The sequence below is a fragment of the Gouania willdenowi genome, chromosome 8 (genome assembly GCF_900634775.1).
Source record: "Gouania willdenowi chromosome 8, fGouWil2.1, whole genome shotgun sequence".
Lineage (NCBI taxonomy): Eukaryota > Metazoa > Chordata > Actinopteri > Blenniiformes > Gobiesocidae > Gouania > Gouania willdenowi.
In genome coordinates, this window is record NC_041051.1 from 19,821,198 (window position 1) to 19,836,208 (window position 15,011).

A 15,011-nucleotide genomic window follows, 5' to 3' on the forward strand; every position below is an offset into this window, starting at 1 on the left:
TGTACATCCAGTCATTTGTTACATGTACAGTACATCGGCTTCCTGGTTTTGCCTTTCACAACAAAAGTCCCAGATATAGGCTAAACTGGAGGCTCTAGATTTATCGTCTGCAAACTGCTACCTTTACTCTTTATTAGCAAGTTGTTCTCATTGTCATATTTGATATATAAAGTTTTCATCATACATCATTAGCCAAAAGAAAGAATTTAAACCCAGAATTAAAGCAACATTATTTTTTCCCAATTTTGCTTATTGTGAAATACAGTTTATTGCAACTTAAAGGTTTGCTTGTTAAACATTTCCTAAAATACTTTGTTACTTAGTTGTACAACTCACAATAGTGTTATTATCACTGCTTTACATCAATTAGCACTGACACAGGCTTTAATAGCATGAATGCCATCACTTAGTTGACTGATAAACTTCAGCAAAGTTCTTTAGGATCATGTCATGAATTGATGCTACATTGACCTTTATTCCAAGTCAAGAAAAGGGCCCACAGTTACCATCACCTGACAGATAATTAGTTTAACATATAAGTGTGTGTGTGACAGAAACACAAGTGTCTAAGTTGTAGAAACACAGTCGCTAACAGCTAAAAGCTACACAACACAGTCTCTTGTGTAGCATGTTGTTTTCACCATATCTCTAGAATGCAGAAAAGTTTTTTTATGCAAGAAGAAAAACATGACCAAAGGCATTTTTTTGGGGGGAATTGAGCTTTAAAATATTTTCCAAAGTATAGTTTGTGGGGAAAAAGTAATCACCACAGGCATATGTCTGCATGTGAGCTTTTATGCCAAGCCATTAAAAAAACCCTTTTTATTTGATGATTGAAAATATTTTCACACCAGCACTTATTCATACAGAATTACAAAAAGGCATGATTCATTTTTTAATACCCTTTCAGCATCGCCCGTTGCTTTTCAGTGAAACTCCATTTTACTGCCATTGCCAGATCTCCTTAGAGACCAGCAACATAAGACATTAGATAGTCTCTCAGATCAGCTTGAAAAAATAAGACAACTTGAAACAGAATTGTCTTTGTGTTTATTCATGTGTAGCTAGAATAAGGAACTACTTCAGGTTTGTTTTCATTCAAAACAAAGGCACACTTGAAAATGTGTATAATAGCGCAAACAATTTAAGTTACGAGATAAACCTAGATTCAGATTTTGGCACACTAGCGACTATACACCCACTGCTTTACATCAATCAACCACAACATTTGGACTGCTGACAGGTCAAATGAATAACGGTGATTATCACTGTATTGCAGTTCCATTTTTAATTGATGGGATAAATCGGAGCACGTTTGACAGAAGCAGATTTCGCTTGGGGAGGATGTCATTGCCAACTTTGGCAGCATTTTCATTTCAAAAAGTCAGAAGACAAGATTACAACCTTACCCTAAACTAGTTTGGTTTATCTTGAATTTTCAAATGACTGTAATAAGTAGAGGAATTGTTTGGACTCTAGTCAGAATGTTTGAATGTGTAGATTATAATGTAAAGTGCTTTGGAAGCCCTCACATGGCGATAAAAGCATTATGTGACTTGCATCTTTATGATGCAACCCAGGCCATTAAACTGTGATTACTGATCTGTTTTTTTGCTATTAACGATAACAGTATATTACATTAACACATGAATGTCATTCGAGCAAAAATCATGAAGTTTAATATCAAAGATTTTCTCGTTGCAAACTGACTAAATGTACGCCCTTGAAAGACCTTGGGTTGGGGCTCACATACTGTGTCTTTTTTGGCTGTGGAGAGATGTTGGCACACATTCAGTAATGGAAATGTACGGCTTCCAAAATGTCTGACAGGTTTTGTTGAGAATATGAGAGTGCTGAAATGGGACATAGTCTGAGTGACAGGAACTCACTGCAAAGAAATGTGAAGCTTTCACATTCAATGAGTGGTTCAAAATGCCTTCTAGCTGTTGCAGAATACCATTAACATGTTGCTTTACTTGTTTGAATTTCCCAAAATTTAAAAGCAATAAATGTACTGTGTATTATACTGCATGTTAATAAGAGGAAGTGAAACACAGACAAAAGCTCTTGATCAAGTCTATTGGGGTCTTTGTTAATCATTATGCACATAAAAACATCTATGAATTTAAGTTATATGACAATATCCATATAATTTACTTTAATATTTACTCTATACTATTTCTACAAGTGATCATTTTACCCTGACTGAAAATGAATGCAAAGCTTCATTTTAAGTGTGAAAAGACACTGGTACAAGACAGGTTTAGGTGTTGGTGTTTTAGTTCATCTGGTGATCATTTTACACAGTGCGTCACAGCAGAAGCACTGCATCATCAATCACACTGCTGCATGGGATTTTGTGCAAAACGTGAGGGTGATTCGTCGATTGTTGGTAATTTAAGGTTTCACAAATAAGATTTTGAATCACATCACACATTTCCATGGTATCCTTCCCATAAAACAAGTGGTGGACTCTATTAACCCTATTTAGTATGTTTTGTAGTCTAAATTGGGTAAGCCGATGAAACAAAAACAAAATGGAAATTGGTAAAGTGAGGATGTGGAAATGGTAGACTCAGTACACACGGCCGCTACAGGGAAACTTTGAAACCACCCCGGATCAGTTTTTTGTTGCTGGCCCTGTTCTTATAATTGTTTAAACTTTACATTTACAGACGCACAGAACGATGTCTTCTCTAACTCGTATCGTCACAGACAAGAAAAGAATCAGAATTCTTAAATATTGTTTTCAAAAGACTTGCATTTCATTCTTTAAAGTGTATGTACACCCCTAGGGTGTATGTTCACCCCTAGGGTGTACATACACACGTAGCTTGATGAACCCTCTGATTAGACTAGAATCTGCTCTTTATTGAAGCAGAGTCACAAACATCACTGCAGCTGAACGCAGTCCTCATAGAGCTGTCAATCAATACTCACTGAAGGCTGAGACAAGGAAAAAGCACAAGTCTCTTCTACCAAATTTTATAGGAGGTCAACACCAAGAAGCAAAAACATCACTGAACCAAATCTCAGCCACAATAACAAAATGCATTTGTAATAGCCAGAGTTGAATCCATAGAGGGAAATAACTCTGACATTTTACAACTAAAAATGCTAAATTTAAATACTTGGATTAAAATGTGAAGAGTAGTACTAGGATCAATAAACTTCATAACTAATCGTATATGTATTCAGCAGAAGAAAATTGGTTTTGGGGTGTACTTAAACTTTAACAAACTACAAAACACACACATATATATATATATATATATTTTTAATTTATTTATTTTTTCCAAACCAATTAAGGATGCTCATGGTTAACTGCTTAACCGATAACAAACACAAAAACTTAAACCAAATAATAGTAATAGTTGATTTTTTTAGAATTAGGTATCTGTGCCAGTCAACTAATCGTGGCGTGTCGACATGTGCAACACGTACAGAAATGTGCAACAGGATGCCAGGTGGTGCTTTTTCATGATAACAACCAGTAAAAAAAAAAATAAAGAGGAAACCAATTTTTGCTTAATGGCGTTCAGCAGTGCTGCAGGTGTTTGTTTTAATAAAATCCTAAATATTCTGTTATTGTTTTTGCAAATAAACAAATCATTCTACTTGATAAAAACATATTGCAGTGGAATTATGCTGTAGAACTAGAATAGCTGTGTCCATTTGATTCATGCACGATTGCGCATAATATGTCAAAGACCCTGCCCCATGAATAGGCAGCTTTCCTAATACTATATAATACTAGTTTATTTTCATTACCAGTAATGCCAAAATGTTAAATTCGTTCTCTGCACTTCGCAGTTTTTGTTTCACTAATCCTTGCTCCGCTCAGCCTCTGCTCTAATTATTATTCACTGCTGAATGCAGATGCAAATGAAAAATCGCTCGGTCACAAAGGTTTCATTTTGAACTTTGGGTTCCTTTGCATTCCAAACAGGGAGAAAACTTGGGTAAATGCTTCAGGGAATTCCAATTTGAATAAAAAGTAATGATTTAACATCTATAATTCATGTGAGCGAAGCCCTTGGAGAAGTGTGCTCAGCAGAGTCGATGACTGTGAATGTAAATGGTGTCAAATGAAGGCTGCTCGTCACATCATGACACTGTGGAGCAAATAATAATTAAACACATGGGTTTACTTCACCGTTCTGTGATTAAATGTGAGCCATGACTTTAATGTGTGGTCAAATGTTGTCATTTACCAGGGCAGTTGTGATAACAGGTTACAAGGTGTTGGCAGCAGCCTCACAGTTTTTATAAGCTGCTGATGGTGTGTGTGTGTGCGTGTGTGCGTGTTGAATATTTATCGGACACATTTTTGCATACGCTGTCACTACAGGAATAGTAGTGAATTTGATAAGTATTGTGTTTTCTTCACAGCCCATATTTGATAGAGTTTAAAAACTAAATCAACTTTTACCAGCATTTTCTGTTTTTTTTCCAGGCCTGCTCAGCATCGGCTTCCTGTCAACCCACTCAGTGTGATGGCACCCAACACCAGCACTAATGACAGTGAGCAGCAGAGTTTGTCCAGTGATGCTGACCCACTTTTCCTCACAGACAACAGTGTGTATGTACCTTCTCTCCCCAACTTATAACACACATAGATTTGTATAATATTACTCCTAGGGCTCCAGTGAATTAATTCCTTTAGTAATTGATATATCATTGATTTTTTTTTTTTTCAATGATTAATCAAAAATTCATTAAGAGAAATCCAAAAAAAATGCAGTTTTTGGTTTGTGATTTTATTTAGGTAACTTGTTCTTTTAATTAAAAATTGATTCGCCGATATATTGCGATATGTCACTGCACAATTATTGTATCGATTTAAAAAAAATGTCGAAATCGCTCAGTCACGCAAGACTTTATTGAACTACCTCACTCCTCAACAGTGTTTGGAATAACGGCGTTTAAAATGACGGCGTGAGGTAACGGCGTTTGTTTTTCAGTAACGGGGTAATCTAACTTATTATTTTTACGCCGTTACAACACCGTTATCGTTACTGAACGTTAAATGCGGTGCGTTACATGCATTGATTGAATAAACTGTTATTCCCGGCTTCTGACTCAGCTGTTGTGAGGAGGTGGGTTAAAAACAAGGTGAGAGATTATGATTGGCTTAGGCGGCGTCATGTTTCATGGTAGCCAATCAGAGCCAGTGTTTTTACACATGTGCCAGCAAGAGGAGGCAGGTTAAAAACAAGGTCAGCGATTATGATTGGCTAAGGCGACGTGCCAGCACACGCACACGCACACACATACACACACACACACACATACACACACACACACACAGAGCAGATTGGATGAAGCAATGGAGATGGCGAGCGTGGATCAGTCTGATGAAAGGTTGACATCTTTAAGGTGACGATACAAACACTACTTTACATTAATTGTGGTCAAAGGCAAGAACGTGATTGTGAAGTGTTCATTATATCCAGGAGTGAAGACTTTGTCGACATCCTTTGTAAGCAACGCAAAATTAATGAAGCACCTCACGACACACGCATCTAAAAAATGTGAATTATTTGACATAGAGCAACTTTTTTTTTTTTTAATAGTAACGCAAATAGTTACTTTCCTTGGTAATGAGTTACTTTTATTATAGAGTAATTTAGTTACTAACGCAGTTACTTTTTTGAACAAATAGTGAGTAACTATAACTAATTACATTTTTGAAGTAATGTTCCCAACACTGCTCCTCAATGCCTTTTAGCTTGGAAGTTGATTACACTTTATTTTCATAAAACATACTGGGCACTTTTATAGTTGTATGTGGTTATTTGGTTTTTTTTTAAATTTTTTTAAAGAATTTAAGAACTTAACAGAATCAGAATCTTCTGTAGAAGCAAAAGTTAAAGTTTTTTGAAAAATGTAATTGAATAATATACCACTTATTTTTGATATTGGTACTTGAATTACAGTTAGTTACCATTTACTTGTTTTCGCAAGTATAAAACAAAATAAAATAAAATGTGTTTTATTCCATTTTATACTTATTAGGGTGAAATTTGTAATTATTGATATTGCAATATATCGCGATGTATATTGTGTTGTTTAGTATCGTGATATATATTGTATCGTGACATGTGTATTGTAAATCATATCATCAGATTCATGGCAACTTGCACCCCTACTTTTAATTATTGCTCAAAACAAACAAACATACACAAATCTATCATAAATAGGTATTACTTAAACATAGGTGTATAAGCAACACTGCCTAAATAAACACAACCACAAAGCTAAATTGAAGTAAAACAAAATACATTTTACATTTAAAGGAGGATAGGGCAGGATTTGTGAAAAAATAAACATTCATTTGAAGCTTTTTAATGCTAATGGTTGATGAAGTGCTCAAAACCAAAGAGAATGAGTTCACACACATTTCTACTTATTGCCTTGAACAGATTGTGTTATACATTTTGTACTGCTGTTCTGGGTCCGATTTCCCCGCACAGTTCTGCTGACGTGAAGTCAAATGACGCTGGTGGTGACGTCAAATGACGCTGGTGGTGACATCAAATGACGCTAGCGCGCATTCTCGATGGCTGGAGCTGCAGCCCAATCCCGGGCAATAAAAAAGAAAGAGAAGACGGCTTAGAGACTGATGCACAGATGCATGCAGAGACATGTGCACAGGTCTTGCAGTAAACATTACATCACAGTCACATTAAATAAATAAATAGGGCTGCATTTTCTCGTCCGAATCCGACCCAACAGTGAAAACCTTATTCTTTTTCTCAAAGAAGTGACAAATTTATGTTTAAGTGGTAAGCACTGACTTTATGAATAAACAACTGATAATGTCAACATGAGATCAGCGCACGGGTAACAATGAACGTCAAACACAAACAGCGGCGCTGTGCACGCAAGAGACCCATCGGATTTATTTACATAATCCATTTTATTGTGCAGAGAAAGGAGATAGGAACGGTATATTCCTTTATTATTATCCACTGCGGATCACAGATCACATTCTTCAGCGCTACAGCATCTGTGGCAGGAAAGGAAATTCTTCCTTTGTGCGCAAACAACACTATGTGACCAAACCCGAACACCAGTTAAAAATATCTGTACGAACCCGACACGTCTGGTGCCGTCAGGTCCTGTCAGGCTTTAGTCGGGTATCCATCCTCTAGTATGAGCTGTGCTCCGGTGATAAACAGTGAATGCGTGTCCCCGCGCCGGCTTGGCTGATGGCTGCAGTGACCCTAACCACCGTGGTGTCACTATGGAGTCTGATTTCTAGATTCTGCCTTATTCTCCTTGACATGAATTATATTATTATTATTAACAATAATAACTTCCCTTATTCCATTATCCTTTGAAAACAAGAGTCTCTGGTGTAACTCCTTATTTAGTTGCCATACATTTATATTGAATGTATTCAATTTCAAACTAGCATTGCTGATATTTTCTTATGTTCTAAGATACTTACTAAAGTTTATATCTTTGTAAGCATTACTTTTGCATGCATACAGTTTACAATGCCATAGTCAAGGTGAAATACTGCATAGGAAGTGGATTTAAAATGTTTTATTTATATTTTTTACTGTTTAAAATGAAGGTGTGAGATTTAAAAGCTGCTATCAGCTATTTGCTCGTTAAATTCCCTGCGCCAGAGACTCATACCATATACAGTTAGAGGCTCATGGACGTACTGGTATGCAAAGCAGCTGGTGGTTAAGCAGTTCACTGTAACCATGCAGGATTCAGCTGTTGCTGCACAGAAAAATCCAGGTTAAGTATGTATCCATTCAGGCAAGAAAAAAAAAAAAAAACAGCTGCTGAAAGCTTTTTTTTTTCTTCAAATCCTCTTCTGTTGTTTATTCATGAGACGTTTTTCTTATTAATGGCTTTGTTACTTCCAGAGATGGGCTTCCACCCTACAGATACCGCAGACTGCATCGAAGGGAGATGCACGAAAGTGCCAAAGCAAATGGGCGAGTTCCCCTACCTCATATCCCAGTGAGTTATTCATGGGTTATTTCACTTTCTAACTGTCTGTGCCTCGTTTTCCTCCTGCTACACCATCGCAGGTGTGCACATTTATACTGTGCCATGTGGCAGAGCCTGTGATGGAGTGTAAGAATAGCTGATGGTATAAGAGAAGGTTGTCTAAAAAGCAGCATGATGTTTTCCTAAGCCGTACGTGTGGATGCCTAGCAGACGTGAATCCTCACTGTGACACTCGGCTGCAGCGTTGGCTGTCACCTGCTAGGAAAAGCACGGCCCTAATTAGGCGTCTGAGTAAAGAGCCAAATTAATACTCCACATCATGTTTGGATATTTGAAGTGACATCATGGTGAGGCACAAATCTTTAAAGCATAAGGCTATTATTTCCTTGCTCAAATATATTAACCATCCTATTATCCTTGGGGTCAATTTGACCCCATTCAATATTCATGATTGAAAAAATAGTAGTTTAATTTGTTTTATTTTTTGCTTCATATTCAATGATTTTTCCTAATTTAATGTGTACAATTGACTAAGCCAGGGTTGGGGTCAATTATAATTGTAATCGCTTAATTGATAATTAATTACAATTATGGTGAAAATGTATTGTAATTGTAATTTAAAAAATCTGTTGCTGTTACAATTGTTATTAAGTTATAATTGACTTTGTAATTGCCATAAAAATTGATAAAAAATTGTCAATTCTAATTAAAAGCAAAACTGGGGAACCATGTTACAGTTCTATGTAGAGTTCTACACACATGTCATTAACAGTTATTAAAATGTTTCATATCAAGCTTTCCCACATTTTACCATTTTAATAAATTGAAATCTAGAGGTATACTGGCACATAAAAGGCTCAGACGCCCACACCAAAATATTAAAACCTATATTTTCATTGATTAGGAAGCCTAATAAGATAACCAATACATAGGAAAGAAATTAGATAATAGATATTTATTGATTTAGGACCTGTTAGCATGAGAGATGCTAACAGAAAGCTAACACAAGAGGAAGGTTAACATTAATTTGGTTATTTATTTCAGGCTCAGTAATTATGATTATTTGTAATTGAGAACATAATTGTAATTGACTTTCTGAGAATAAAAAATAATTGTAATTTAATTGTGATTGGAAAAAATTCTGCTCACTGTAATTGTAATTGAATTGTAATTGAATATGGGTAATTGAAAACGTATTTCTAACTGAAAAATGTAATTGACCCCAACCCTGGACCAAGCATAAGATTTTTATGATATTAAAATATTGCAGGCATTGGTGTTCTTCTGGGGTGCTTTTGAGGGGGGTGGGGGGGCACAATATTCTCATGAGTACATCAATCATTATGGTTCATTCTGTGAGAGTCATGGATGTGCACACCAAATTAGAAAATATATGGATGAAACATATTTAAGATACAAATAACTCTTTAACAGAAAGTTTGACCGGATGGTGTTGCTGCAAGTAAGGTCATATCATCACCACAACCAATAGATTCATAATCTTGTGGTCATTAATGTTGTCAGTAAGTTTGAGAAGATTTAGATGAAAACGATTCAAGATAAATTAATTCTAATTTAAAAGTTTGGACTGATGGTGGCGCTAGAGAACAGGTCAAGGTTTCATTCAACAAATAAGGCCAATAACCCTGGGGCCAGATTGATCCCAAGAGTAAACTGTGTTAGTAATATGTTTAATCATGTCTTTTCTGTTGGTAAAGGAAGAATTGTTTTAAATGTAACTGTTTTATGCATCTGTGCAGGGTTTGTTCATGGCCATCAGAAGTTGTCATACCTGTTAACAATCATTAAAAAAAGATGAGCAACATTTTTACCAGTTCAGCCATTATTACCAGTTCAGCAGGTCCCTGTTATTTCACATCAGACTTGACAGTATTTTAGAGGTTTGAGTGTTAAAACCATCTTTGCTCCCGTTACTTTGTTTTGATAGTTTATCCAGCAGGGACCACAACTCACTGAGTGCTTACAGTTGGATGTTTATGCCTCTAGCCTCTAAACCGGATTCCAAAGGATGTGCACGTGGCACCAGACAGGTTAGCTGCGGAGCTGATCAGAAGACTGGAGGACGTGCTGAGAGAGAGGGAGGCAGAGGAGAAACTAGAGGAGCGACTGAAGGAAGTTCAACTGGTAGGTTTCTCTTTATTCTCTGCTGCTGCTTCTGCTCCATACAGAGCACGCACAGTGGATGTGAGCGTTATTGGATGTGGGCGGAATCTGAGGTGAATTCACCCGCACCAACTTCTAGCTGGGCTGTGATTTATAAAGGAAAAAGTGCGTGCAGGTGGAGAATTTTTTTTTTTTTGCATGGTGCATTTTTAGAATTTTGACATATGTTCTCCTATATATGTTTTATAAATGAGGCCTCAGGCCCTTTATAAAAATGCACATACTGTACTTCACTAAGACATTGTGGAGCTGAGGCTCCATCATTCAATTCCAAACGTTTCATTATACAGGATCACACTCAAGGTTATTTTATTAGTAACTAAGAGTAGATTCAGTTTAAAGTGAGACAACGTTCTCTTCAACACACATCAGAGAAAACAAGTCACACACAGAGGAATAGAGGTCAAACATACTGGCAAATTTTAAGTTTTATTGTTTTTTTAAAGCTACTTTTACTTGATGAAAAAGGAAATAAGAAAAGAAGAATTAAAGAGAGATGATAACCCTGAAGCAGGCCATGGTCGTGCTCTGTCTGACTTCGTTACATGGTGTAGTGACAATTACCGTATTTTTCGGACTATAAGGCGCACTAGCAATGAATGGGTCTGACTGGGTCTATTTTCATACATAAGGCGCATCGGACTATAAGGCGCACTGGACTATAAGGCGCACCGGTTTGTTATTATTAATATTATTCTTCGCATTAAGCGAAATAAAATAGTCAGATAAGTCAAACTTTATTCAACTCATTAACAATAACTCTCAACATTGTTCAGGTTTAACACATAAAATACAGAACAATACACTCACTTTTTCAGTTCAGTATGTTGAAGCACAGTAGTTAATTTCATACATAAGGCGCACCTGATTATAAGGCGCACTGTCGATTTTTGAGAAAATGAAAGGATTTTAAGTGCGCCTTATAGTCCGAAAAATGCGGTATTTGGACCTGAATGTAACGAAAACTAAAGAAATGATCATTGACTTCAGGAAAAACCCACCAAAGCATGAAGCCAGCATCATTAATGGTGAAAAGGTGGAAATGGTGAACACCTACAAAATACCTGGGCACAATATTTGACGCCAACCTCTAATTTGATAAAAACACAGGCTTTTTGCGAAAAAAAGCCAACAGCACATCTACCTGCTGCGGAAACTGAACTCTTTTAATGCATCCAGACCTATTTTATGTGCTTTTTATCATTGTTTTATTGAGAGTCTTTTAACCTTTTCATTCATGTGTTGGTTTTATGGATTGTCAGTGAAAGACAAAAGTAGCCTGTCCAACATTGTAAAAACTTGTGCCAGGATCATGTGTGTGCAGATTCCTGATTTGCACTCTATGGAGCAGGCAGGTGCTTCAAAAAGCAAAGAACATCATTGGCCATCCACATCATGCTCTTAAGGAAAGATTCACCCTGATGCCCTCTGGGAGGCGCTATCTCGCTCCCATCAGGAAGACAACTAGATATACAAACTCTTGTTTTCCTGCTGCCATCAAGCTATTAATTACTAGTGAGAGGGCCAAATGAGATGTCTCCTCTACTGTGTTTTAGGGTTGAATCTATTTTTATTTATTTATTGCCACTATTGCACTTTATCGCAATGTTGTAACTTCATGGCTGTCTGTTTTTCTCGTGCACAGTGACTGATAAGATGAAATGTGGATGTGTGTGTAATGTTCTGTTCCTTGCTGCAACCCAACCCACTACTGCAAGCTGAATTGCCCCTCGGGGATAAATAAAGTTTTCTGATTCTGATTCTAAAACAGGACAAAAGACGTTGCTAAACCAGGGGTTCTTAAACGTTTTTGATCTCGGGAATCCCTACAGGGAAGAAATCCCATCAATTAAACACAATTAACTGCCATTTGTTCCCCTAAATGCCATCGGAATGATGAACATTTCAACTTAAATATTAAATATTTTTGTAGTAGAAATGAACTTAAAGAATACCTGTACTAGTCTTGTATTTAAAATGTGTTTAGTGTATTACCAATAAACAAAATATGAACACCTTTATTAGAAATTAAAAATGAGTTTGCATGTTTTTAAGCTATTGAGCTTAAAATAGGTTCAAAGTGATACAGCATTGTGTCATGCCCAGTATCCATATACTGTACATGTAAATGTACGGTACATTTTTTTGGTGCATTGGTCCCCATATGTAATTATACACTTTTGTAGTTCTACAACATGAATAATAGTTTAAGAAAATGATTATTTCACGCACCCTTAAGCTACGGCTCAGCCCCAATTTTGAAAACCACTGGGCTAAACTATGCAGTTAAAAAAAAAAATAAAGAATAAGGGTAAATAAATATTTTAGGGAATATGGGCTGTGGCTGCTTTGTTTTTCTGAAAGCAGAAAATACCTAAAGCATTTGCAGAGTTTTTCCCTGCATTATGTGTACTGAAACAAGTGATAAAATATTCAGTACCCATGAATAAGCTAGAGAAAAACAGATTGTTGGTTGAAGAGCATCAATAGCTGCGAACCTGCTCGTTGGGCTCTAAGTTCTCACTAACAAAGGGAACCTGATTCTGTGTGGCCTTCATGAAATTACAGAGGCCATTTGAAAGCAGAATAAAAGCCTTTCCTGAATCAGTTGGAGAGGCCTGTCCTTGGCCTGGTACAAATACGCTTTCATAGATGAATCAGATGGAGCACCTGCACGCCCGCTCTGCGACAGTAAGCCGTCTCTTTGTTGTCACTTGAACGCTGATGAAATTGTGGCTTTTCCCACATACCTCGCTCAGTACACAGAGCCAAGTATGGAGTCTCGAGGCACACCATTCATGTGGTCGGCCCCAAGAGGAGATAAGCTGCCATTAAACAGTTTGAAGTTTACTTTATGAATCTCCAAGGCTAAAATGAAAGGACAGCCTTCATTAGTTCACACCCTGGAGACAAAGGAGGGAAGCAAATAAATACTCTGACAGAATGCTATGATTTCCATTACATGCACGTGGACCAATAGGATCATACTAAATAAAAGTAGCTCATCTTAAACTATTGCCTGAACCAGTGGTTCTCAAACTTTTTTGGCTCAAGTACCCCAATTTTTAATCCAAGTTTCTCCTTATGACTACAACATTTTGCTCCCAATTCTGTGAAAAAAACCACTATAGAACATAACGATGGAATGAAAACAGTGGAATGAAACAGTATTTAGTTCCTCCTGTTAAGATTTTTTTATAGTTTTTATCATTTCTGGTCATCTATCACCTGGTGTGGGACCAAGACCGATCCTTGTATTTTCAGTTCATGTTCTAATCAAGATCATTTCTGTCATCATCATATGTGTTTTTGGAGTCATTTTGTTTTGTTTTTTTTTATCTATTCTTTTTATTATTCTGTATATTTTTCTCTTATTTTGTGTTGTTGTTGTTGTTTTTGTGTGTTCTTGGTATTATTTGAATTATTCTCTCAGTGTTTTTGGTGTCGTGTGGTTGTTACTTATGTCGTTTTGGATGTTTTTCTGTTACTTTTGTGTATTTTGTAGTGATCTTGTGTATTTTTCTCTCATTTAGTGTGTCTTTGTTGTTGTTGTTGTTGTGTTTTTCTGGTAATTTTTAGTATGATTATCATTTTAAACCAAAAATAAACCCCATATTTTTATTGCTTTCATTCGTAAAATTCTTCTCTCTCTCTCTGTGTGAAGTACCCCTGTAAGGCTGTTGCGTACCCCCATTTGAGAAACACTGGCCTAAACTATGAACAGAAAAAAAATATTTGAACTATGTGGTTGTTCCCAACTCTCCTTCCTAGGTTTGGCTTCACTTTGTTGTTGGAAGCTTTTATTATTTGGCTTGTCTTCTTACATTAACCTGATGTGAGAGCGGGACTCAGTTTATAGTGAACTGTTTTTATCTTTATTCTTCTTTTAACACAATTTAATCTTAAACAAATATGAACAATCATTGGCTATTAAATACTTAGTTGACCAATAGGATCAATGTTTTATCTGACACTTTCTTCACTCTGGCCACATGCAAACAATTAATTTGAAGAAAGATGTCGATAAAATGAATGAAACTTTTTCATTCAGTGAGTACAAAGGGCTTAAATGTCAGTGTTATACTTTTATACACCTTTATGGCTGGGCTTAATATGAAGCCGGTGCCGCCAAAAGGAGACTGGCTGCATGTCGATTATTTTCAGTGTCACCAAAGCAGTAAACCAGCAGGCACTGGAAAGTTTGGCCTGTGCAGAAACAGAGCTTTGATACCCTTAAAGTGAATCAACGCTAGATTCTGGGGGAATAACAAACACAGATGGTTTGGAGCGTGAAGAGTTGAGCTTTGTGAAAGATGCATTTTAGACTTGGACTGGCTAAAAAATGAAAGGTGTCCCTTTGTTATGCATCTTTTGTTCTGTGGCTTATCCTAAAATTTGTGAGATATTGAGCCATAATATGTCTTTATTGTCCAGGTTTTGAAAACAACCTGCTTTAAGGCACTTTTAGTGTTACTATAAACATCATTAGATTAAGATTTTCCCAAAAAATAGTTGTTTTTTTTTAGCTTTTAAGTATTTTTCTGTTCATAATCCTACAACACTAGTAGTTCTGCTGTTATTTCTGTCATCGATGCACATCCCTCTCAACCCCCCCCCCTCCTTTCATTGCCTGCAGCATCCCACCAAGTAATTCCCCCTCGAATCAGATTCTGTCAAAATGGTTCCCTCTCAGTAAGTCAGTCAGAGATAATGCTGTGCAGTGTGCAGCTTTGTGCAAAATGAAGCTGGTAATTAAAGATACTCTTTTTTTCCAATCCTTTGCAGTAAGTAAGAAAAGATTCATCATGGAATGGGATTAAAATCTGCAAAATAGTCATAATTTGAATATG

General features: G+C 36.5%; 1 protein-coding gene across 3 annotated transcripts in view; it reads left to right on the forward strand.

Moving 5' to 3' along the window:
- The window catches only part of axin1 (axin 1), a 34,858-nt gene that overhangs the window by 13,691 nt on the left and 6,156 nt on the right, over positions 1-15,011 (forward strand). For all 3 annotated transcript variants that reach the window (XM_028455095.1, XM_028455094.1, XM_028455096.1), the window contains 3 exons: positions 4,457-4,582; positions 7,890-7,986; positions 9,985-10,122. In XM_028455095.1, coding sequence (XP_028310896.1) covers positions 4,457-4,582; positions 7,890-7,986; positions 9,985-10,122 — 361 coding nt within the window. The remainder of the gene's footprint in view (positions 1-4,456; positions 4,583-7,889; positions 7,987-9,984; positions 10,123-15,011) is intronic.